The sequence below is a fragment of the Atractosteus spatula genome, chromosome 11, assembly GCF_055471065.1.
Source record: "Atractosteus spatula isolate fAtrSpa1 chromosome 11, fAtrSpa1.hap1, whole genome shotgun sequence".
NCBI lineage: Eukaryota > Metazoa > Chordata > Actinopteri > Semionotiformes > Lepisosteidae > Atractosteus > Atractosteus spatula.
The window spans coordinates 11,338,591-11,366,109 of NC_142716.1; the positions used below are offsets into that span (position 1 = coordinate 11,338,591).

Here is a 27,519-nt window from a genome sequence, read left to right on the forward strand (position 1 = left end):
TTTGGAATATAGGAACATTTTTTGTCTATACTTTTGGTAGTGAATTTAGAAATATACAGTATATTTTTGTCTACAATGACAGAATAAAAGACATTTTATTTACTTCCACTAGTTCACCAATACAGGAAGTACTTCCTTCACAAATCATTATTAAATTTAAACCACAACTGGGCTTTGTTGTATCATCTAAAGTGGTTTGTGTCATAAAACAACTGTGTAATTGCTTCTCAATCATGTGTCTATTGTTGAAAAATTAAGTGGAGGACAATAATTAATGTTCATATACATTTTTGTAAAAAACTTTAAAATGCAAACAGAAGCATCACAAAGTGAATCTTATATGGTTACAGTATACTGTATATTTGTAAGGAAATGCATTTGCGCTGATTATGTAAGAAACAGAGTGGTGAATTTTCAATCAGGAAAAGGAATGAGCTTCAGAAGACTTTATTTCAGGATTGTGAAATTAGGTCCAGCTTTATTTCTTTTCTCAAATAAATTCTTATTTCAAAATTGACACTTTGTGTCGACTCAGAGAATGTTTAACACAATATGCCAGTATAACCAACAGATGAATGTAACCCCTGTTCATTTCTGATACCACCCGGGAGAATTAGAGGAAAGTTTTAAAGAACAAAAAGATTGGTAAACCTTGTGGGTATGCTGGTCTGGACTCCAGACTGAATAAAATAGAAACAGATGCCCATGCCTACTTTTTGTCTATTTTTTCAGATCCATCTTAGCTGAGTGGCATCTTCTGTAATTTATGGATGACAGCCAAGCTATTTTTTTATTCCTTAGGAACTGGAAGAGGTACAACGATCATTTGTGAATACAGTATGTTGCTGTGCATACCACTATAACTGCTTTCAAAGAGCATAGGAAGATGTCTTTAGCATTGCTCTCTTTTTATTTTTCTTCTTCGTTATTATGAAGTTTCATTTTGTCCAGTAAAGGTTTGATTCTATCAGGCTTTGACTAGTGTTTTTCAAAAGACAGGCATTGCTTTTGGCTTGAATGTTGCCAAGTGGCTTGAGTCTTACACTACAGGTATACTTACCAGTGCTAGCATTTCCCTAAGGATTTAAGTCATGCACATTTCAGTTTGTGAAAAAAAAAAAGATTTACCACAGGCAAGTATCTGCTCACATGTATAATATATACAACATTTATTAAAATTCATTGACAAGCAAACAAATATACAGGGAATTTTCATTTTATAGAGCAGCCTCACAAGCTTAGACTTTATAAAATAAGAGTGAAATGGCTTCTCTGATAGACATTTGGGCCTGATTTTCCCTGTGGACAATCTCCGGGCAAAACTGTCCATCTAATTAATTTGCTATGAAGTGGGCAGTTTGCCCAGAGTTTGACCACTGGGAAAATCATACCCTTTGTGTTTAGACTTCTAATTTTTCATCTGCTCAATCTATATCATGGCCATGTGTTCTAGTTTACTTTGCACTTGCAACAAGAGAGCAAATATCCCCACAAAGCTCAAATATACAGAACAAACTATATTATAATGCACCATTATTTGCAATAATGATATTATTCAGAGGATAACACAGGAGTCCGTTGTCTCACAGTTCTCTATGCCGAAGGCATCTTCGGTGTGGAGTTCACATGTTCACATATATTCCTACCATAGTCTGAAGACATACTATTTAGAGGTAGGTTAGATTACAGCTAAAATTGTTTCACTTATGCATACTGCAAGTGAGTACTCTGCAAGGGACAGAGGTCCTCTCCAGAGCGTATCTGTGTTGATCCTACTGTGCAGCAGGTTAGGCTCCACCTCACAGTGATCCTCTATTCAAATTGGATGTATAATACTCCATTATTGGTAATTAAATCAATGTTAATGCCACCAAACCAGCATACTTGGCAGCTGTAGTCTGACACTGCCAGAATGTCACTTTTTTTTTTTGCTTTTTAAGTGATCGGTCCTTAGTTTTCAGATCCTACTTCTGAACATCCAGCTCCCTCTCAGGGAAGACTGTACAGTCATCTTCCTGATTGGCTGCTAGTTATTCACTTTCACCGACAATTTTCAGCTAATACAGGCTCTTCTTTATTTGCTCATTTAATCCTTGGGTCGTGAACTGATGAGGATAACTTTCAATAATCTCCAAGTACTAGACCATTCATATTTACTTCAACTCCACTCTTCTTTTACTTTTCATCAAGCACCAGATCTTCAGTAACAACCATTAACTTCTCCAATCACAGCTGATACTGTTTGTAAACCAAAACTTGTATCCCTGACACAGCAACAGCCAGTTTGTTGTCTTCTCTCTCATTTCACACTCTGAGGCCAATATTTCTACTGACATTAAGGGACAAAAGTATTTAGGAGTCCCTTTCTGCCATCTAGACTCCTCTTTCTTTGATAGGAGGATAACATACACTGTTACTGTTCATTGCTAAGCAGCTCCTCCAGAGTCTAACACATACAGCCTTTGTTCACATACAAACTCCTTTCTAACTACAGTCACAGACTGAAACAGTTTTCCTCTTAGCTGGTTTTATAAGCCTCTTTATTAGCCTAGAGGAGTGGCCAATTACATGCAGAGTCTATCCACCCACCTCCCTTTTCTCATGAGAAAAGTGACTCAGAGTGGTAATTATTCATTCAGGCCAGCTGTGTTGAATTTTACAGGTTCTCCTGCTCTCCTGTTCCAATTAACAGGCATTATCCTTGCTCAAGGCCTCATGACTGGACCTGTATTTTGTGACAAGATGGTGGCTTTCTCATAGAGTTCAAAGAAAACATAGGGAAGACTAAACCAGACTCAGCCACACTGTTTTTGAAGTCAAAGTCAGAAATGCAGATGCATTATAAGTGTTGTCCAAGGAGATATACTATATTAGAGAGAAACTCTGCTAAAGGCTCTTGCTTGAGGATCACTATTCATGTCAGGATGTTTTGACTGTGACTAACCTTCAGCCCTAAATAGGTCATTGTAAACCTCAAACTCATAAACAAATCGTGGTCTCAGGAAGGTCATTATTTCACTGGGTAAAGCACCTTCATCCATTGATCCCTCAGACTAGGTAATGTAGTAGTATTCTAAACTTTTACATAATGACATTTTACATAATATAGGGTAACTGGGGTATGAAATTACCAATAATTTGGACATGTGACAACATGATCACATCAGTTTATAGTCACCTCCAATATGATTGATACCCGTGAGTAAGGTGAGCAAAAAAGCTGTATTTTATGCAGCTTGTTTTTATTAACAAGTAATATTTTTTCTCAAAATTATTGCCACACCTAAAGATTGAAATAAATAAAATCAAACCAAATTAAATTTTCATTAACATTCTACTCTTATGTTCATCTTAAGGAACTATATGGTGGCCTTCCAATGCTTCATGTTCCACTGGGGCAGAGAAACGAAGTAACACACATGTGAAACCCCTTTGTCCATCACCATGGGGAAAGGTAAAGAATTCATAAACAAAAGAGACAAAGGGTTGTTGACCTTCATAGATCAGGCATTTACTGTAGTATCAAAAATACGTATACCACTTACCACTCTAAGGGCAATAATTAATTAAATGTAAAACCCAATGGAATAGTGATAAACTTGACTGGTAAAGGAAAAAAGTATTGCTGGAGAATTACAGAACTTGGTCGCGTCTTGGGTTCACAATAAGTACTTGGAGTTAGTTAAACAGGATTGGAACCGGATGTTATGGTCAGATGAAATGAAATAGATTTGGGCATGCACACTAGTGATGGGTTTAGTGTCAAAAGAAGAATGTGTATACAGAAAAGAACATTATACTTTGTAAAATATGGTGATGGATCTTTGATGTTATTGGGCTGTTTTGCTTCTGTTTATCCAAGAACTAATCTCTAACAGATCATTTACCTTAACACTAGGAAACGACACCTCCAGGAAATTTTACCTTAAAAATGGCGTCCTGCAAGGTTCGGTGCTGGCGCCAATGCTACTAACATCTACACAGCTGACCTGCCATGTACAACTGCCAAAAAGTAACATATACGCAGACGACATCGCTATTATGCATTGCTCCACAGACATCAAAGCAATAGAAACGACACTATCGACTGACCTGAACAAGCTGAACTGCTACTTCAAAGACTGGAGGTTAAAACTTAGCATCACCAAGACAGTGAGCAGCATTTTCCACCTCGCCAATCGCTTTGCTCACATAACAATCAACGTCAAGCGCTAAGACAAAACTATTCCATTTGAGAAAAGCTCGAAATATCTAGGAGTTGTCCTTGACCGCTCACTGACCTTCAAGCAACATCTTGAACTAACAGCAGCAAAAATTCAAGCAAGGAACAACCTCCTGCGAAGACTAGTTGGCAGTAGCTGGGGGCAAATTTCACCGTCTTACGCACCTCTGTGTTTTCTCTAGCCTTCTCGGTAGCTGGGTACAGCTCTACTGCCTGGCACAACAGCAGCCACACAAAGAAGGAAGACACAGCCCTGAACAACAGTATGTGCCTTATCACCGGGTGCATTAGACCTACGCTCACAGAATTGCTACCGATTCTCAGTGGCATCTCTCCACCTAATCTTCGCAGAGAAGCAAGTTGCATCAACCTTGCACTGATAGCCTCAGATGACTCCAACCACCTGCTGCACAATGCCATCTGCAACCAGAACACTACGATCCTCTGACTAGAAAACCGGCACTCACCTTCTAACACAATGAGGCGCCTTATGAAAGAAGCAAACAACAACAATGGCACCAACTTGGCTAACAAAAAGTGGCAAGACACGTGGAATAATAACAACCACAGACTGAAACAATTTATTGACAAAGTATCTAACAAACCCGCTGGAAATAACCTACCCAGACAAGCCTGGGTCAAGCTGAACCGACTAAGAACTGGACATGGCCGTTTCCGGGAAACCCTACACAAGTGGGGTCTCACTGATGACCCAATTTGTGAATGCGGCGACGGCAAGGAGCAGACGGCCGACCACATCCTATATTCCTGCCCTCACTTCAGATGCCCCGGCAACTTTATTGATTTGGATGATGCCAGCTGCGACTGGCTGAGGCACCTGACTGTGACAATATAACTATGTAACCTCTGCATGTAAAGCTCATACGAATAAATAAAAATAAGCATAATGAACTCTATGAAGTACCAGAACATTTTAACCAAAAACTTGGTGGCCTTTGCCAGGAGGCTTATACTTGGCCATAATTGAATCTTGTAGCAAGACAAAGACCCCAAGCACACTTCAAACTCCACAAAGATATGGATAAGCGACCACAACATCAACATTTTGCAATGACCATCTACTGTAAGTCTCTGGACTTGAGCCCCATTGAAAACCTGGGGGTTGATTTGAATAGAGCAGTCCATATGTTCACACCAAAGGATATCAAGGATCTGGAAAGATTCTGTATGGAATAATGGTATAATATCCCTTCCAATGCGTACTCCACGCTCATAAAACATAGAAAAAGGCTCAGTGCTGTTATTATTTCAGGGGAGGATGCACAATGTACTGAGAACAGGGGTGCCAATCATTGTGGCACTTAATTTTTGTTGGAAATAAATTTATCATTTGAGATTTTTTTAACTTTGCATGATTCCATTGAATCATTAATGAAGTAAAATATATTCCATATGTGTGTGGCACAGGGGTACAGTGGTTAGCATTGCTGGCTTTCAGCACTGTGTAAGGATACACTAATGAGGAGATATGGATCCTGTGCAGCCGCATGAGTAGCCGGTAGACACGGCAACAAACAATCCGAATCGAGAGGCGAGATCGTGGTCAATGAGAGTAAGGAGGGTCGAAATCCAAGACAGACACCGGAGGCAAACAATCCAAATCGAGAGGTGAGAACGTGGTCGAAGGGAGAAGGTAGGTTGAAATCCAAGACAGACACAGGTGGCAAACAATCCGAATCGAGAGGCGAGGTACGAAGTCAAAAGGCAAAAGGGGTAGTCCAAAATCCAGAGTGACACAAGGTTTAGGAATCGCCAGGTAGAGCTCTCAGGGAGTTAACTCAATACCGAGCAGCGGGAAGCGGGTAGGATGGTTTAAATAGTGCTGCTCTTGTTATTATTAACCCGCTGCTGGTACTTTTTTGTTCTTTTGCGAGATGATCTCCACTGGCTGGTGGTTGTGACACACTGGAAATCTGGGTTCAATTCCAGACTATGGGTGCTATGGTGTCATGTGTGTGGAGTTTGTACAGAATGTTCTCCCCGTGTGCCTCAGTATCTTCCCACAGTTTAAAAAGATATTTGTAGATTAATTGGCTTCTAGGACAATTGACCCTGGTGTGGGAGTTCATGTCTGTGTCTGTGTGTGCCCTGCGGTGGACTGGCGTCCGTGGGTGTATCCCGCCTTCAGCCTGTTGTTTTTTGGGATAGGCTCCCGTTCCCCTGTGACCCTAAATTGGACCCTAAAATGTATTAATGAATATTCCTTACTGGAAAATTACCTGCATTGTTTATTTTATAGAGGCTTTTTTACTCAACTCCAATAATTTTGGAGGTGGGTGTGTATTTGAACAACAAGTACACCATTTTCAAATGAACTTCTCATTTCAATGAGAAATTTGTTGATTCAATGCCTGAAAGGCTGTGAATTTACTGTGCTGGTAAAAAAACAATGTTAGATAAAATGTTAAGGGCACTCCTGGAAAGCCATTAAAATCAATAACTAGGATATACATTTTTTAAAATTATTATCACTTTCCTAGTTAAAACATTTTATGCATCTCACAATTTTATTGCTAGAAATGTCATTAAAAAATATATTGTAGTGATTCAAATGGAAACTGAAGAAAACCTTAACCTAAAATTGGCACTTACACTCCCCATAGTACTTGCTTTTTTTACATCATCACTGATAAATAATTTCATTGCCATTTTTGAAGTTATATTACTTTTTCTTCTTAATTATTTAGGGAGGTGTTTCCACATCCAGACAGAGGTGTACAAAGTGAAAATGTTAATAGTACCCAGTGCAAGCAGATAATTTGCAGTCACAGAATGTTGGGAATTTCTGCTTTGCACCTTAACCACACATACTTTTACACATTTTTTACATTCTTTTAAAGTGGAAGCATAGATATTGATACTGATATTATGGAGGCAGAGGCATTCTTACTGTACCTATGGGGTAGCCAAGTCATTTTCTCAGGACTCAACATGGAAGGGGCCTTAGTGCCAATGCAGGTGATATACGATACAATCTAAAGAACACATTAATTACATCACCTAGCAACTATAATGACATTTTTTTCAATTTTCACGGAGAGCAAAAGGCTCCCAAGAACTACCAGCTCCACCTGTCTACCTCATACTCTTTTATTTATAGGTGGACAATCCACCACGAAAAATTAAAGACAAAAGCAGAGGAGATGTTACATGGCAGTTTACGTACAGTTACTGTACCACTTTCTTCAAATTAAAAATGATAATGAAACAACAGTACCAGCAGCAATACTTAAAACATGCCAGTAGTAGCAACACTAAAGTGAGGCAGTAATTCAAACTTAAAGCTTGAATGGTCCTACTGAGGAAACTTCTGTAGCAGAAACATCAGTTGAAACAACAAGCAAAAAGGTTGTTACAGATGGAGAGAGACAATCAATAACAGAACCAAGCTTTGCAGACTTCCTGGTTCCTATCAATGAATATGACACTGATGCAGTAATGGGCACATCTGGATTTCTTCACCTAAATGCTGTATGTTGCACTCATATAATTCTCAGTTGATCTGGTATTTTGGCCTCAAGACATAAGCTTCTACTCTTGCCCAACAATGTCACAAGAGTGTCAGACAGCACTAGCGCAGACCTCCATTGAGCACAAAGTCTGCTGATCTTTGGACATGGATGATATCCAAATATATATATATATATTTGTAAAATAAGGCCAGCAAAAGTTCAACTTGCTTTTTAAAAGGAAAAAAAATAATATCTAACTTTATTTTATATCTAAGTTTATACTAACCTTATTTTTTTTTGTAGTTAATATAAGATCACTTTATTGGCCATATACAATTTCTTGTAGTAGGAATTTGTATTTTCACATACCCCAGTTTGCTCTCCATGAGACACACAGACATGGAGAGAGGCTTGGGGCCAGAGCGCAGGGTCAGCCATTTATACAGCGCCCCTGGAGCAGTTGGGATTAAGGGCTTTGCTCAGGGGCCCAACAGAGTAGGATTCCTCTGCTGGCCGCGGGATCTGAACCAGTAACCTTCCAGCCAAAAGTGCAGATCCTTAGTCACAAAGCCACTGCACCACCCCCGTTATACACCATGTACTCAGTACTCAACTGAATGTAGAGTTGTTACATCCATTATTTAACTACTTTTTCCAAATCAGGATTGTGAGGGAGCCAGAATCCCAGCAAGTAACAGGAGCAAGACAGGATATACCCTGGACAGGACACAAGTCCATCACAGGACAGTCACAAACAGGCACACACTCATACCAGAGCTAGTTTTCCCCACCAGAAGTCAATTAACCTAGCAGTATGTCATTGAATTGTGGGAGGAAACCCAAGCAAATAGAGGGAGAACATACAAACTCCACGCAGATAGTATGCCGGGTCTGGAATTGAACCCAGGGCCCCAGCTCTGCAAGGCAGCAAGGCACCACTGTGCAGTCCAGAGCTGGAAATGAAATGAATGGAAATTAATTTAGTATATACTGTAAGTGCATCAAAATGGTGTAATGTAATGATATTTAAAATAATACATTCTACAGGAAAAATGGCGAGTGCCCATGTTTTACCTTTTACCATTGCACATTTTTATAGCAAAAGCTACTTTTTTGTGTTTTTTGGATAAATATTGTAAAACAGAATGAAACTATAATGCAAACTGCATTGCTGAATGGAGGAAATTGGGTGCTTTATTTTTGTTCAAAGTAAATTGGTTTAGAATAAAGGGAGAGGAGAGGGGGTGGGGGGCTCAAGTTTTGCCCAGGACCCTCGAATTACATAGAACACCAATTCATGGAAGCATAGATTTCACTGGCAGCAAAGGTTACTGGTAGTGTTCTAAGATTTAATATGTTGTGCTTAAAATGAATTTAGTATATAAATGCATCAAATATAATGAATAATGCATTGCACAGGATATTGGCACGTGCCCCTGTTTTATCTTTCACAATTGCACATTTTTATAGCTATAATTATACATTAGTTAATTTTGTAATAACACTGTGAGTTAATATTCATCTGCACACTTTAATTCTGTTTCTCCATCCTAAAGAATTGTCTGATTTATTTCATACTGTTAGCTGACAAATGCTCCAATATGCCTCCTCTTAAACACAAAATTAATTTTTCTGACTTACCACCATCATTATTCTGGCAAGGCTGTGTAGTGTCTTGACAGCACAATGTGAGTTTTTCTGCCAAAAAGTATTAATTCTTTACTGCAATATATTGGTCACGTCTTTCGATATTTGACCTCCCAACACATGAAGTCAAATGGACGGAAGATGAAGAAACACAATGTTAATACCCTGTTTTCATCCATTTTTAAAAAGAACTACAAAACTGAAAGAGTGCTTGGCATATAATTATTTATTGAAATATGAGGAAAAATTCCAACAGTGTAAAGAAACTCTTAGCAAGAAATGACATAACAATGTGTCATTCCTGCAGCAGAGCTGTTGAATTGAAATGAGAATCTCCACACTGAAGAGGAGGTGAATGTTTGATATCCAAGGCAGCTGCAGAACATTTGTAACACAGAACATGGGGACAATACAGATTGTCGGTTCACACACAAAGATAGAAAAAAATTAAGTCACAATAATCAACTAAAGCCAAAGATTTAGCATTTTTCAAATTTTTCTTATCCTGCCCAGATGGAAATTTGTTCTTCCAAATGAAAGGAACATTTTATCATGAGTTGAAAACCACCACTGGATCGCCCCGCTACTATAAGAATTATGATAATACATACCACGAGTTTTATTTGTAGAAGGGTTTCTTTTATTAAACGACAACAGGGTATGGAAATAAATGAAAATTACAGGTGTATAACAATGCTAATAATCGGTTTTGACTTTTGAATTTGTCACACAAAACTTTTTGCCTCCTCTCACCAATTGCTGTAGAAAGTTATCTAATGTTCATGGATAGGGATTTGTTAAACTCCATGTAGAGTGTAAATCTCCATGTAAAACATGTAAACTCCACAGAGCATTACAAAAACACAGTTTTAAGTAGATAACAATGGACTTTGATTTGGGAATTATATCCTTCTACTATGTAGGTTGTTTCACTGGGAAATGTGAGGTTATGTTATCAACCTGATTAGACTGAAAAGAAAAGGCTTCACAATATTATGTAAGACGGTAACTACAGAGTTTCATTTTTAAATTGACATCTGGGAGTACACATCCAGACTTCATTGTCCTGCACCTTCACAAGGTTTGAATTACCTGCCATGGGAATTTGTGGTGTCTTTGGTATAGAATATACAATACACAGGACATGTCTGCAATGCTACAATTAAGTCATCGTAAATTGAGTGTAGAAAACAGTTGCAACTGCTGCATCATTTACAATAGATTTAGATATTATACCTTTTAACTTTACAGTTGCAAGATCCATATATACTTAATCAAATTAACTGTGATAATTTTAAGATCATTGTTTTGTCCCTGAACTGCATTTCAACACTAGTTTTTAAACATGCCACAGTAAACAAATATATTTGGCTTTGATACTCCTTGTTCTGTGATACACAAGGATGAAACCAAGAAGCAATAAATTATCATAATTGTTTAGAGATGAAACAGTAATATACAACATTACCTAAAACTATTAAAATAACAAAAGCAAACAGTCCTACAAAAACTTTTATAGCAGAAACTGAAAATAACTTTATACAATCTCTAAAAGTGATCACAAGGCCAATGCATCTATCTACAAATTAAAGGTTTAAGTGAGATTCCCATTTTGATTTTAGTGTCTCACGACATTATTAAGTACTGGTTGAAAAAAAAATGAACCAAAGGAAACAAACCAGAAGAGAAATCTAAGGAAATCATTGCTTTGCAATTTGCTTCATCACAGTTCTCTCCCACAGGACCTAATAAATGTAAACACCTTTTGCATCTTTTGAATTTTACAACATTAATACTTTATATATTTTTAACATATTTCACATCTGCACAGTTAGCTAGCATGATAATGAAATAAGGCAAGACTCACATAACTGTGACATCACAAATTTATAATACTGATATTTAAGGTTTGTTTTTTTTTATCACCACACTTTGTTCTGCAGCAGGCTTTGGTCTAGTACTGACAGGGGCAGTGTTTCTCCTTCCTGTCACAATAACATGTTGGATAGTAAGTTTTTGCAGTCAGAAAATGAAGGTATTTTCTACAGGTATTGGGTAGTTTCTATAGGCTTTTTACTTATTTATCTTCCCTTTTACTTTAGCTGTTTCCCTAACAAAGTACATTACAAAACAGGGTCTTGATTTTCTAAAATATCCAGGTGCTACAGTGTCATAAATGCCTTATTAATGGTGCTTTATTTCTTTTTTATAAACTTTCCACTAAAGTGAAGACTTTGCAAACAAACACAGCTAGAATGCACACAGTAACTTAAAGAGGTTACTAACTAGGTTAGTTCCTAGTTTACTCATTAGGAGACAGAATGATTGTAAAAATATATGTTAGAACGTGCAGGAAGAAGAAATGCTGCCCTTTTAAGGAAATGGGTGGGATTTTTTTGTTTGTGTGTGTGTGTGGGGGGGGGGGTTGGTTGGTTGGAAAAAAAGTCTGTATAGGGCTCACAGTAGGTATTTCTGTCATATTATACTTTCTGACAATCTGTCCTTGCAAGTTTCTGTTGGATCTCTTGAGGTTCTAAAACTCTTGTGCATTGAAAGAAGAAAATGGAAAATGAAACAGCCTCATGTGGTGCATACAGCCTTTGGAGCTTCTATCAGATACAGTACCAATATCAAGAATGTGTTGAGTCACTTCAATACTTACAAAAATGCTTTGCCACCAGAGTCCTACATGCCTTTACATAAGCATGAGGGGTGTTTTCTAACTTGCACAATGGTCTCCTCCTTAATAAGTGCACAATTCCCTTGGTTTGTTTGTTCTTCAGTATGAGTCTACGTTTTGTTACATCACTTCGTGTCAAATAAGCTCTTAAGTTTTTGGAGTCTCTTTTACAGCTCATCCACCATGTTCATCAAACTGGTTGATACCCTGACAACCAGTGTTCCACAATAAATCTCAAAAGTCTGTAACATCTCCAAAAAAAAAGAGGAAAAAGAAAACAAATGAAGAAAAAAAAATTGCTCTGGCTGATCAAAGTCCCAGCTGCTGGGGTGGAGAGGAGTTATATCAGAGTACGGTCTTGGGGAGGATGTACTGTACGTGTACAGGGCCTGTAGGTGGAGGTGGTCTGAGCCAGAGGGTCTGGAGAAATCCTCCAGTAATTCAGGCCCGCTTGGCATGCAGCATCTCGATCAGCAGGTTGTTGCAGGGCACGTCTCCATTTAGATGTTTGTAGTAGAGGTACTCCTCAGCCTGCATGCTGATGGCACGGATTTCTGGGAGCCTCAGCAGGAGCTGTCCGAATTTGTCTGTTTGCTGAGGGTAGTTACACATGATATAGTCCAGCAGAGCTGCATTGACCTGCTCCTGAACACTTTCCACCAGGTGGAAGTTCTCCAGATTCTTTACATCTGTAATGAGAAGCAGAAGTGCTTATTAGTGCAATACTGTGAATCATCCCTCATCCTTTCTGTTGAGAGAATGAAGGGGTCTTGCACACTGTGGCCAAAAATATTATAATTCCTTTTAAAAGTTGCTTAATGTATCCAGCATGTATCATATCTCGAGTTGCACACGTTTAAGTATGATAAGGTCATAATGTGATCCTTTTCCATTCTAAATTCAACAATATAATGGAAAACAGTATTTTTCTAGCACATTCTTTGCTGGGAGTGTACATATTATAGAGTTAATTAAATAAGTTTGTATTGTTATTTATGTGCACAGTATTTCTATGAATTCATATTAATTCAATATGCTCCCAAAACATTATGGAACCACCAGAACCCTTCATTGTTGGAACCAAGAAATTAGGGATATTGAGGTGTGTACGAAGAGTTTTACTTGTTGTGCTACAAGTCTACTTGTCCATTAGTAGAGAACATGTTGAAGAATGATTCATTTGACCATATCACATTTCTCCAATGCTTGGTAGTCCATTGCCTCTGCTTTCTTACAAAAATGCCAATTGCCAGGTGTGATAGCTACAGCAACATGACTATGGTATCCTAGTCTGTGGTGTTCTTGGCAGTTCGCGAAGACATTAGCTGCTCCTGTCCCAGGCTGAAATCTGCAATCACGTTGCTCTGTGGTTGCGTGCCTGCTTTGTCATGGACATCACAATCCTGGAGTACAAGCTTCCATTCACTGTTGGCCTTTGCTGATGATTTCTTTCCACTAGAGTTCCCTGCTGACATCACCTGAGACACTCTTGCTCATGAAACCTCAGCAAATTGAGCTGTCTCGGGTCACTCTAGCTCCTGTCAAATGCACCCCAACTATTGCCCCACTAATCAGTCAGACTAAAGTCACTGACCTTGCAGCATACTTATCATTATACACAACCCAGCATGTCCAGCATTTTTATACACGATCCCTAAGCATGCTGGGATTTCACTTGCTTGATTAATGCATAAGCCACATCTGTGTGGAAGACCTTTGCTTCCAATATACTTGGCATATTTATACAACAAATTGTTTCCTTTTTTTGGTCCGCTACCTGTACCTTGACTTTTTATGTATTGACTTATCGAGATCCTCAGTTTAATTAGTTACTGCACACAAAAATGCTAGATAGGCCAAACTGCCTCCTCTTTCATATGTTCTTATACATTAGTGTATAAGATGAGAGACCATAAATGGGGCACACATACAATGTTCTATATCTGTACTGTACATTATTGCAGATTCTCCTTAATATATGACAGCTTATAAAATAATTTAAATGTTATTTCCTACCTAAACAAGTGTACATAGTGTATCCTACAGAAAATAAAACAGTATACATGACTGGAGCCGTTATAGAGTAATATATGTCTATCTAATGAATCCCTAGTGCAATCTTGCATTTAATCTGGCATAGACAGCACTGCATATGATCTTTTATTAATTCTTTTGACCCTAGGTTGAGTTTGTATCGAGAACCTCTACACAGTTAATTCTAATAGAAGCTGACAGGGTCCCTGTGTCGGTTTGACACTTCCAAATGATTCTGAAAGACTCTGACCTGTCCGGGCAGTACTAATGAACCATCTGGCACACTCCAGTGGCTCTCAAAATAATCTGCCCTACTATAAGCACTCAGAGAAGAAAATACAGCAGGAACTAATGAGCTTTGGAAAATGAAAATGTGGCCCTTCAGAGCCTACAGTATATAAGCATGTTCTCAGCACACTTACAGGCAAAGTCAGGTCAAGAGGCCACAGTATTTGACCTGATGTATCTCTTTTCTAACATGCACCTCCAAATATACTGTACACAGTATACATACACACAGGTTTTCTTCTAATGCAGGGCTGGTATTTTTCAGTAACTGCCAATAATAACACTGCCCCTGGACCGGGAAAGAGGGTGTGATATGACACTGCCTACAAGAGACTAGCAGTATGTTGATTCTGATATTTAATAGTTGAATCTGGCTACACTGAAGGCTGTTTTGCTTGACAAGTAAGATCAACAGTACTTTAAAAAATACCTAGGTCTCTGTAGATTAAATATTACAGTACCTTTTAACACAATACAACTTCCAATTATATGAAAATATAAGGATCTTGATTCACTGTATATATGAATTTCACACATAACTTCATCCTGCATACCTCTGCTAATACTTTCTTAGTTAAACATTTTGAAAATGTGGCCAATTTACACTTTCCACGTTGAGCTGCCTTTTCATCACCTCCACCAGAAAAATGTAAATACTTTTGAGTAGCATTAACTTATTCAAACTTATCCTGTATGACGTTTTTTTTCATAAATACCAGGGAACTGTTCAATGCGTAGCACTTTATTCTAAAAGAACCAAGTGCTTAAATGAGGATATAAAAATGTTCCACTAACAGAAACGGTCAAAATGTAGTACAGAAATAAGCAAGTCTTAAAAGTTCAAATGTATTTCCACAACTCAGTAAACAAGGAATTCAGGATTTCACATTCATGGGAAAATCAATCAGTAGTGTAGTTCTGAAAAATGTTCCTATAGTTTAATTAATCATAGAAAATGACGTCTTGTACTGTATGTAATGCTACATACATTAAATCCGTTTTAATAATGTATGGACAGATATGTGACTGCAGTTACAGAATCTCCAAGAAAGAAATATTCATAGGGATTCTCTAACAAGTGTGGATTGATACCACTGGAACATCGAATGTTAGGAGTTTTTTTTTCCTCTTCTCATTTCAGCTGTCATTTGAGTTTCCAAAATGCTACTGGGCAGTAAAAATGAAATGCAAACAGAACTTCAGGACCTGTTTGACATGCATGTTCCAAGTAGACTATATCAAAAATGTTTAAAAAACTCTCATACTTGTACTGACTGTTTACAAGGTGTGTGCAAAAATATGACAAGCCTGTGCTTTAGATTTTTGTGTTATATGTAAGTTTACAATGATTAAATAATGTTTCTCCTAGGATGTTTCAGTGAAAAATCCTTCTTCGTCAGTGTAGAAAGAAAATAGTGCAGCAATCTTGTTTAATCAGAATAGAGAAGTATTTGATGCATAATACAAACAACAACACAAACAAAAGTGGAATAACTACTAGATTTAATATTCTATCCATAACATAATTATTTTGTACACTGCATCCCACTCTCCTCAATGCTTAAGAAATGTAATTTTTTTATCCTCATAAAGATCCAGGATACATGATTTTTCGTAACAAAAAATAAACTTCCTGTTTAACATTGACGCTGGATTCAGTTTTTTTAATTATTACATTTTAAATTATGCATTTTAATGTGTGCCAATATTAAAATCATGTTGATGGCAATGATCAGGATTAACTGGATAATATTGCTTTTTCACACTTATCAGCATCATATCAGTAAGTCACATTCATTTAACAGAAATGATTTGCTGAAATGGGAGTTTTATCCAATACCATCACACCAGTATTTAATTTTCTATTGTCATATTTGACCTCAAATAAAATTTGGATTATGTAAGTAATTGTTATTGTTTAAATCTGACTATTATTAATTAGTAATGCTTTTGCTCAGTGTGCAGACTCAATAAAATTAAAATAACTTTCTGTAGAAAATAAAAGTACATAAAATAGGCTTAATTTATAAAGGATTTATGATACAAAAATTACAAGTTAGCACATGTACTTAACACAATTAACACAAGCACTTCATGTATTCAGAGAGTTTGGCTCATGGCATAGCTTATACTGTTCAAATGATGTTTTGATATTTTTTTATTTAATTTTTTAAACAACCTAGTGATGGAAGTATTTCCAATATGTGAACTGCAGTATACTATTTCAAAGGAAAAAAATAAAAAAGGGTTATCCATATATAATTCATATGCTTATGATTGAGTATGAGATTTATAATGTGGAAAATAAATTTAGTTAAAATATCAGATGTTACCATGGTTGCATTATAAAAGTATCTGAGGCTATTTGGGGATAAGTGAGAGACCGCTTAAAACTATAGAGATTTACAGCTGAACGGATATTTCAAGCTAATTAAGAGAAAAATGATGCAAAAAAGCTACATTTTAATTGCTAATTATTATGTGACTCCTTTTGAAAAATAAAAAAAACAATATAGTAAATTTAATGACAATAGTACTAGTGTTTTTTAATTATTTCACATTTCTGCAAATGTCTTACATTTTTGTTATTTTTATCTTGAAAAAAGCAGTTTGATCATTCCTCTGATAAATATTATCATGAACACTAGTGAGCAAAGCAGGTTGTAGCTTGCACGGTAAGTAACAATCTCTTATCTTCCTCTCTACATTATTCACTCAGGGACTAATTATCAACTTTTTACATGAAACAGCCTCTCTGTGAACACACAGAGGGGTGTTGTGCATTTTTACATTGCGGCTGAAGAGTAAACCCTGAGGTCTTGTAGAATATATTGTTCATTTGACTAGTTATTGCTGCAGTCAACCCTATACATATACAACAGGGTCTTATTTGAATCCATACTCTGAAATGTTTTTTTTTATTCAAAAGAATTTGAAGAAACCCATCGTTCAACAAAATTGTGTTTGCACCTCTTAGGAGGAAAAACACTGCATTTTCAAATGTTCATGTTTTGTTTTAGAATTCAGGAGCTTCATTCCAAATCTGTGCATTAAAATCAACATTACATTTAAGAAGTGATGGTTTTTATCTTACTCGTTTGTCTTGTTCATTTTACACAATATTTGCATTCTTAACAGATAATTTAAATCAGTTTTAGAGTATCTTTAAAATAGACAGGACTAGAGGGGCCTGTAAGTCCCATGTTTCATCTATTGATTTCAAATCATTTGTTTAAATTGCACACACGCAATGATTCTATAACTTATGTATTCCAAAATAAGAGGGTCATTTTTTACGTTACTTCCAACTTCTCTTGTTATTATGTTCTAAACTTAATAATCCACTGTGATAAGCAGATGCTACTTTTTTTGTGTCTCCAACAACAACCATAACATATTCTGTAGGATCTGTAAAGCTACGTATCTATGAACAATAACATAAACTTACTCCTAAATGAATAAATCGCTCACAAAATCCATGTGCAGAAACATTTAAAATTTGGATTCCTGCAACTGCACAAAGAAGCAGGGATACAGTATGTAGCAAGAGATTCTTGTTAGCTCTTAAAAGTGAAGGAGGGAATTTTATGTTCCATGGTAATCAGGTGTGCTGTAAATTTTTACACATGATTAACAGGCTCCTGGCTGACACAAATCTGTTAAGGAACACTGTATAACTCTTTACAGCAGTAATAAAATCCATTTACCTCTCTGTTGAACACTCACCGCATGAAGCACTTACTTCACTCATGTAATCTGAGTAGCCCAGAATGAGAGCCAATTACACACATAGCTCATACTGTCAGAGAGCAATGTCCTACAGGTTATTGCTAATCAACCTTTAGAAGTTAGTACTGTACATCATAGGAATCTGTAAAACCAATATTTGAATTGTTAAATCAACTGATGAATAAAACAACCTGCTTTAAAAACTAAAATTCTTTGCCACTCTTTTCATATCTCTTGGTTTACTTCATCAGACGCACAGCAGGTGATTAGAGTTCTGCTAATATTTATTTTCCATTTCAATTAATGTACTACGGTATTGAATTATTTTAGTTGTCACCACTTTCTATATATTTAGACCACTATGGCATCAAGTATATCTTTCAGACACAATTGAATGGTGCAATTATATCTTGAATGTACAGTATATCTTATTTGTATTTGCTGCACATTCTTTTCGGCGCCTCATATAATGTTCTGTTTTCTTTTAAATAAATGTTAAGGCTATTTACCAAAAACTAATTGATATTGAACATTTTGCTAGGTGTCTTTATATTGGACATCTGTTAAGAATTGTGTTCTTCCCTTGAGCTGTCTGCTTTTAAGTTTCTATAATCCTCAGGCATACTCTTGTCTAGGGTGTTTTTTTAACTTTCAAATAAGGAAATTTTTAGAGGTACATAATTTTGTTATTAACATTTAATGCAGTCTTTGGATGAATACACTTTAGTGTGCAAGTGTCTGAAAAGTGCCGAAGTGAATTGCATAATGATTTATTGTAAGTTGTAACGGAACATTACAAAGTTCCAGGACTTTGATCTCTTGTAAACATGTACTAAACATACTCAGATCTCACACAGTGCGTTGGTTTGTTCCTGGGAGTTCTTTAATGAAATAAAGAACTTGTGATGATAGCAGGTTTAACGTGGGACAGAACCTAATTTAATCAAATATTCTGTAACACATTACATGGATCCAGGTCCATAGATTGTAAATGTCCTTAGCTCCAAATTAAAGACTATTTTTATGCACATCACCACAGCAGCAAAGTATTAATTTCTCTGAAGAGCCTTTGGGGATGTACTGTGGGGTTAGAGATTTATTTTGAATAAACTGCTGGAGCAAAGTTTTGTCAGTGTGTCAGAATAAAGGATGAAGGCTCAATTTGTTCACCTAGCCTAGCTGGACTGTAAGCTAACCAATGGGTTCATATGAAAGAGAATTAAACAGCAACATCCAGTTGGGGATATATTAAGTCAAATTTAAGCTCCAGTTGTTGTGCTAAGCAGGTAGTGGATGTACAGTGTTGCCTGAGGACAAGTCCACTTTTTCAGCAATTCGAATGAGGGGGAAAACTGCCTTAGGTATGATGAAATTTACAGGAGAAGCTCAGACAAGACTCTTCTTGTTACAAATACTAGCTGAAAGGCACTCTCCCTTCTCCAGAGATGGAGAAATATATTTACATCTATTTATTTCTTTTTGTGGCCAACGTGCATATTATTAAGAGCTTTTTGTGCCTGGAAAGGTAGAGAACTATCTCATCATTAATAAGTAATAAAATGTAAAATCACTTTTAAAACTTGGAAACCACATTCCTCTTTGAAGTCCTTCCCATTGAAATGAATAATCGTTCTTCTTGTGAGGCTAGGAGATGAAATACAATTGTCGTCACAGGTCACTTAATACTGAGGCCCTTCAAAAGACACAGAGGAGACATTATATTGTACTTATATTGTACAGTACAAATAACATTTGTTTTGAAACACAGATGCAATCTGTAATACATCTGGAAGTTCTAACATTAAAAATACCCACTTAATATCTTGCAGCCTGTCTTAAGCATCACACATGAAAAATAATAATAAAAATCAAGAGTCCCCTCAGGCGGATACAAATGTCTTTCAATATGACTGTCTCTGAGGGTTTGTATTCTCCAGAGCTCTTGATCTCTCACCTTCTAATGCTGCCAAAATTCAATGAACTGTTTCATTAGCTCAAATCCAAAACCAAATACAGCTCTCCCTCCTTTCAGGAAGAAGCCCGAAATCACAATGAGCTTGAATGAATTTTAACAGGACAATAGGCTTGATGTTTTTTTTTTTATTTCAGTGCAATTCAAAGGGAATTCTGCACAATTAGGTTGTGTTTTCTCAACCCTATTATTACGTGCTTAACATTTTGGTCAATCATTTATCAGCCAATCACTAGCATGAAGCCACTTTTATAAGTGCTGAATTAAAAAAAATAATTTTGAATACAAATTGCAAAGCTTGTATTAACCATTATTATACTTAGAAGCATATCATCTTACTGCGTAAGAATTGAGTTTTGTGAAGAACTGTAGTACTGGAATGTTACATTTTTCTTCAACTACAAGATGTGGAAAGCATTTGAAACATTATATTTTTTTCTCTAATTGTGTTAAATATTAGCTTAGCTTATGACAAAGTCATTAACGCCATCACAGGACATGTAATTCTGCAACACTCATCCTTCCCTTGGACTTGGCATGCTACCATGTCATAACTACTTAGGGAGTGATCGGTAAGCCTGCAATTTTATTTATTTTTCCTTGGTGAAATACAAAATTTTAGCCAAAACCTAAATACAGTAAATACACCTGTCTTTTTTCAGGTCGGCACGAAAAAACAATAATTAGAAAAGTGACATTTCACCATCTTACTTCTTCACCGTTTTTTTGATTAAGCATGGCCATATACTGTATACAGTACAAACATGACACAAAACTACTGCAGTTTTCTAATTTGTTTCAGGATGGCAAACAATGTAGGTACTGAAAAAAGGGCGAATCCTCTTCTCCAAAAATGGCCAGCAAATTTGATCAAAAGCAACTGGAGAAAGTTGCGCAATGGCCGAAAAAAAGTTAACCGAAATATGGAACCTTGTTTACCTCTTAATTGATGCTGAAAAAATACTGTAGAAACCTGTGACGCAAAATAAAACCAAGGAAAAGTTATGAATGCATGTTGAGAGTTTTCTCTAGTGGCAGAAATGTGAAAAGGGCATAAAAGTGTTGTGATTTTTAACATTCACCATTGCCTATTTAAGAACAATAAATAAAGATAACTGAAGCATTGAGACTGTTGAGCGTGATCATCGAGGACTGTAAGTATGTGTATGTACATAGAAAGACATTAAGACTTAGCTTTCGCTGAAACAGACAATATTATGAAAGATCAAAGTTAGCAGAGACAACTTTTAGAATGTATAAAATAACTCAGCAACAGGAGTCCTTCAGTCCTGTTGCAATCAACATAAGACTTCTGAAATGCTTGCAACCAAGCCTCTGGATTATTTCTGACAGCTGTTTACTTGCTAAGAAATGGGCATTTCTAAGTCAAGTCTTTCCAGAAGCATGTCTAAGAGAAGGGCTAAAATTGTTTGAGGGCATTTTTCAGCAAACGAGAATTTAATTTGAACTCCCAGTAAATATGACCATGCATTCTATATTTTTTAATGCTGTTATTATTTGCCTCTAAGCAGTCCCAGCTAAACTGATTTGCATTCAGTGGACTTCTCACAAATCATTTCATGTGTATGTGTGTATGAGGCATTCAGGGAGTGTTGTTTATGATAAAGTGACAGAAAATCATTCGGGGGTCAAGTATACCCTCTTCCTCTAAAATCCTGGAGCAGCAGAAGTCCCAACTGCAGTTGAGAGTGCACACCTAATGAGGTCATTAAAGGCAAGTTCCCATCAATACATTTTTTTCTTTCTTTTTTTTGACAAATTTAAATTAATAATTCAACGGAGAGCCTGGGGATGTATATTTTCTGTGTGAAGGACAGTTAATCCATAGCGTAAATTTTTCTTCGTGTCTCCAAGTTGCTTTTTTGATTTTATGATGAGCCGTGTAGTGCTGACTAAAGAAACAGATGTGATTAGCATTAACTCCAAATGTGTCCCCTTTATCATATGGAACTAGAATATATCAACGTTATTTTTTATTAAATTTATTGGATACCATTACTCTTAGCAGTTTCTATACTCTCACCGATAATGGAACATGACAGGTAAGGGATTTGTTTTGGCTTGTGTGGCTTGTCAATGACACCCAAGTTAACTACAAAGGAAAACTATTTAAATATGTTATTTATTTAGATAAGGGAACACACATGTGAATTGCAAGCTCTGTTTTACATGCATCATTTGCAAAACAAGGGAAAGAAACATTTTAATTCTGAAATGCTCAAACTAGCAAACTATTAGTGCACCCATACTGTATACTGTAAGTTGCTGGTGAAAATGATCTTATTCATCCTTAATGAGACTCTTTACTCTCTTCAAGGTCACTCATTTGACATACAGGGTGGTTGTCCTTTCATGGTCGCTTAGTATAAAAGGCTTTCATAATGTACTTGATTTTTAAATCCTCACATTTGTCACACAGAAGTGTGATAATCATACGGTATGTCAAAGCAATCGTAGGCTTTGATAATGATGCCCTTACAGTATATAACATTGAATACTGCATGGTAAGTTGGGGGAATCCTAAAATCAAGATGCAAATGTGATGTACAGTATAGTTGACTATAAGGAGATTGGAATTGTGCTAAAGCTGCGTCACTGAAAGTTCCTAAGAAAGTACTAGAAGTATTAGAAATGTTTTATAAATTACAAATAGAACAGGCAATAATGCAGAAAATAAATGTGGTCCTCATTCATCTTTGGCTGACTTAAACCACTTCATATAATGGTGATACTGTGTTTCTCCATTGTTATGTTTTCTGCAGTTGTCTGGGATTTCAGGATTCTATTTCAGTAACTTAAGACAATGAGTGATGATGAGAAATATTTGCAGCAGTGACCAATGGTTTTGTGAAGCAGCTCAGGCAGCAGGAGATTGTGCTGCTTTAAATACACAACACCGACTTTAAGTGGGGATGAAGAACAAGAGGCATGGTTTGAGCACCTGTTAGGTCATTTGTGTTCTTTATTAAGTTTTAGGTTTAATCACAGCCTCAAGTTTCAGTGGTGTCCAGTAGAACACCAGATAGTAAAGTGAAAGAAAAGATAATGTATGACAAAAGCGTACAGTAAATAAGATAACTTCTTAGTTTAATGTAAAGGAGGTAAAATTGAGCAACAAAATAAACCTTAAGCTATTACAACATAAACTAAATTGAGGGAGAGCTATTAAAGAAAATAGAACATTTTCTTAATGTTATTTATTAATTTAATGAAAATATTGAAGAAATTAAGAGAGATATGGACTAGCTACAAATATATGGCAGGTTGTTCATAACCTAAGAAAATTTAGCTAAATCAGTTAGCAAATGTCATTATAAGTGAAACCTCAAAACAGTATTTAATATTTTTCCTTTTTATCTGTTTGACTTGCATAATCTTAGCCCTATTCCTTGAACAAAATACGGAACCTGCATCCATTTTCTTTCTTATGACTAAGACAGCATTTTATAGATGGCCACAGCATAGAAATCCTTCTGCGGGATCGATAGAGAAATGACAGGTTTTTATGTAGAGGTTGTGCAACTCTTTATCTGTGTTTGTGTACAATGTTTAAATAAGCCAGGCCACGGGACTGATCAATAGAAATCCCGACAGTAGCTGTTGCTCTTTTACTGTTGAGATAATTCACGTTGTCATTCACTTGGGAGAAAGACACTATCATTGGAACTTAAAAGCTTTAGTTTTTTTTTATGTTTTTATGTTTTAAGAGCTGTGCTCTGATTCTTACAGAAGCTTACTCTAGGGCTGTTTGTAGAAGGTGTATTTGATATCAGTGGCACTTTCATGGGCAATGAAATATTTTCCCTCCTTTAAGTGCCATCAACCATTTTGGAATTCACATAGACACGATTTGAAATACATATTAATGTGAAAAATATAGCATTACGCATTTGCCTCATAAATACGAATTTAGATAAATATGCTTTTATTGCAATTTGACAGACTAGACAGGCCCTACTTTCCACTTGCTGTGTAAAATGTAAAGATATATTTTTACTTTTTACTGTGAAATAAACAATAATGACATATGAATAGTGATATGTTAAAAGGGCAGAAAGTAATGTTTATTAACAGCATCGGGTCTAAGTTGTTTATAAAGTGTTCGTGGACATTCCTTCCATCTTTGAATAACATAAGAAATGTTCAGATCGTATTTAATAAGCAAGATTACATTGATGTTTAGTTAACATTACTATCCATGGTTAACATCATATACTGTACTGTATGTACATACAGTGTAACAGACATAACTTCAATATAATCCTACCAAGAGCAATGAATAAAATAAAGAGATATTGTAGGCATTATGTTTCAACAAAAGAATTAAACATTTTTATGACTTTTTGGAGAAATAGATCTTGTTCATCTATTTCCTAAATGAATATGTCTTCCAAATAAATTATGAACTAAATTTAGGCTGTGGAAAATTGACATTTCTATAGAAAATATCACAAAACATAGAAATGGCAGATACCTACAGTACATGATTTTGGCTGTGCCTGGCTGACTGCTAAGTTCCTAGGTGCTGACACTGTACACTTTATGCACCTGGTAATGAACATTCATTATTGATTTTTCTGTTGCTGCTTGTAACAGTTATTGTTGATATACCAATAGCTCAAGCACAGCACAGTGCTTCATAGGAGGCAGAGAATGTGGAAATACAATGCATCTTAAAATGAAATCACAAATTCTATCCCAGGAATTGATAAGACTTTGCTTTTGGTGAGTCCTGCCAAACTCCACACTCCCTTTTTTCTAAAAAAAACTGAAAACATACAGATACAGTGAATTAGCACATGGAAGAACTGGCTGTAGTTTTCATAATTAGATCAATATTTGAAAAATGAAACGATTCTTTCCCAGATTCCTTCCAAAGTTCAAAGTGTGATGTAATGTATTTTGATTTTTGAGGAAAAAAAAAATATTTAATCTACTCCTCACCAGCTTTTAATTAGATTTAATTGCTGATCTGTAGATAACACTGGCTTTTGTAAAGACTAAATTTATACTTTAAGAGAATACCATAACTGAACTATTAAGCTATAACGTTTCAAGCAGGTATGTTATAATGTTAAGCTATATATTATTTCTTGTGTTGTTATTATAATTATTCACATTGTATGTGAATCTGAATTTGTAAAAACTCAAAACCATGGACCACATGAACACACTACTAGCAAAGCCTGGATTATAAATGAAGTGTTCACATGGATTTCAAATATTTAACTTCAAGAATGAAGGGTTGCAAAAGTCAATCCTTATATGATTAGAAAAGTGTCTTAGCCCTGTGCTCTTTAACAAAAGGCATATAATATCTTTACAGTTTCAGATACTGTTGTATCTTGTATTTAAGATGGTGGAATTTACTATATATGCCCTAATAAAGGACTAATGTGACTTAGGTCAGAGGTAAAAGGCTACATTTCAACAAAAGTTGCATTTAATCAAAACAGCCTGCCACTGGACACCATAATGAAGTCATTTTTGAGATCTGGAGCTTTTAAAGCTTGATAAAGTTTGAAAGCCATTTAAACCCTTATTAGGTCCTTCCACATTTTTAAAAAGTGGCTGTTATGTACAGTACATCCTCAGCTTTCTTTAGATTTATATTTTGGATAAAATAGTACATCATGCTTTTCTAATACTTTTCATTAAAACTTTTAAAATGTATTGACTTTTGCATTAACAGCAAGGATAACAAAGGTGATTCAAAGCCTGTAGTTATTAAAACACTCACTTAAGGTAGGTTGTGCTAAAGGTTAGTGGTAGTAGTCTTTTAAATTTCAGAATAAATAACGTCTCTATCATACGTCATTCCACATAAATTGTGTATAAATGTTCACAGGACTTTTTTCTCATATCCCAGACATGTGAATTTAACTACAGCAAATGACTAATTCAGTAGATGCTGGTAGAAAAGGGATCATCAGTTCATAATGCTGGGTCCATGAATATTTACAGAATATTCACATTCACATCCACATATAAATGCTTTTATGCAATAACCTGGAGTGTTTGATTAACACAGTGGGGGAAAATGGACAATATCCATAAACACAGAAGTAATGAGAGAGAAAAAAAATGTCATTCCTAATTACCACAGGGGTGCACTTCTTTGAATGGCCTTTTTTCTCTGTTTCTGGTCTCAATACCAAAGGTCAAAGTGTCATCTCTGTTTTATTTTCCCTCATTTTAATCTTTATTTTATTTGATTTCTTTAAATTCCTTCAGATCCATGCAGCTGGATGACCCCCACAGAGTTATGTGTTCCCAGTGCACAGCCAGGTTTCCCCAGTCTATTTTATGCATGTATTGATTATACTTAAACTTAGAACTTCGAGATGACTTACAGCCAGCCATTGCCAAACTGCTTTGCTCACTAGAAAAACCTACTCCTATTATCTTGCATTTAATTAAGACATAGCAGCAGTTTTATGCACCATTATTCGCCCCAGCCTGGTCTCAGAGGCGTAAATATCGAACCGTCGCAGCTTCTGAATGTTAATCAATTCCGACTGAATTTCAAATGATTTAATAAATTTCAGGAAATGGATATTTGCAAACATTATTCTCAGATGCACGCATTACCAATCTCCCTTGCACATTATGAAGATATGTGCATTGATTCTGACAAGTGAAATAAGGCATGTGTTCTTAATTAGTGGCTCATATCTGGGAATTAAAATTTAGAGAAAAATACCTTTTAATAGAAACAGCAGATTTCATGTTTGTTGTTTCAGCAGATTGGCAAGTGACCCCTTGTGCTGAGGGGCATGCACTTCACAAAATGTGTTGAAAATGCTAATAAGGATACATGGTTTTTTATGTTGAGGGTCATTCATTTACATGGAGCGCTTGACTAACAACTCCCTTGTCAGATTAAGAACTCAAAAATTCACGGAAGGTTACAACAGCCACACCATACCTAACACATTTCTGGCAGTTAAGGGCAAGCTGATACTGACAGAAAATCCAGTATTTTTCTTGCTTGTGCATGTTATGGCAGTCACATTTTGGAAAACCTCAAATAACCGCCAAGAAATGCTAAGCCAGATGTGCAGAACTTAAGAATACCAGGAATCAAACTTCCAAATTGTCCAACAAGAAACATGAATGAAGCACGAAGAACAGAAAAAAAAAAGAATCCCAGCATCTTTTTTTGTTAAAGTTGAAAATGTTAGGTTACTTACCCCTATACCCACAAATCTCCTATCCATTGGGAGCACTTATGAACCTGGCCTGGATTTCTTTTGCTTACTTGTTTTTGACAAGTCATGATGGTGCTGCTTTTCTTACAAATGCAAATGACAGCACCTGACCCTTAACTGCGGGGTTACACCAAAATCCCAAGACTGTATATTTAACCCTCCCACCACCCCCACCACCATATTTGGCACATATGAATGAAAAATGTGTGGTTGACAATTGTTTGTATTTTGAAAGTAAAACG

The 27,519-nt window shown here is 36.1% G+C and overlaps 1 protein-coding gene across 2 annotated transcripts in view; it reads right to left on the bottom strand.

Annotated features, from left to right (window-relative positions):
* Positions 1-9,553: 9,553 nt before the first annotated feature.
* nr5a2 (nuclear receptor subfamily 5, group A, member 2) overlaps positions 9,554-27,519 on the bottom strand; it is a 59,984-nt gene continuing 42,018 nt past the window's right edge. For both annotated transcript variants that reach the window (XM_088928319.1, XM_088928320.1), the window contains exon 8: positions 9,554-12,711. In XM_088928319.1, coding sequence (XP_088784445.1) covers positions 12,464-12,711 — 248 coding nt within the window. In that variant the 3' untranslated portion in view covers positions 9,554-12,463. The remainder of the gene's footprint in view (positions 12,712-27,519) is intronic.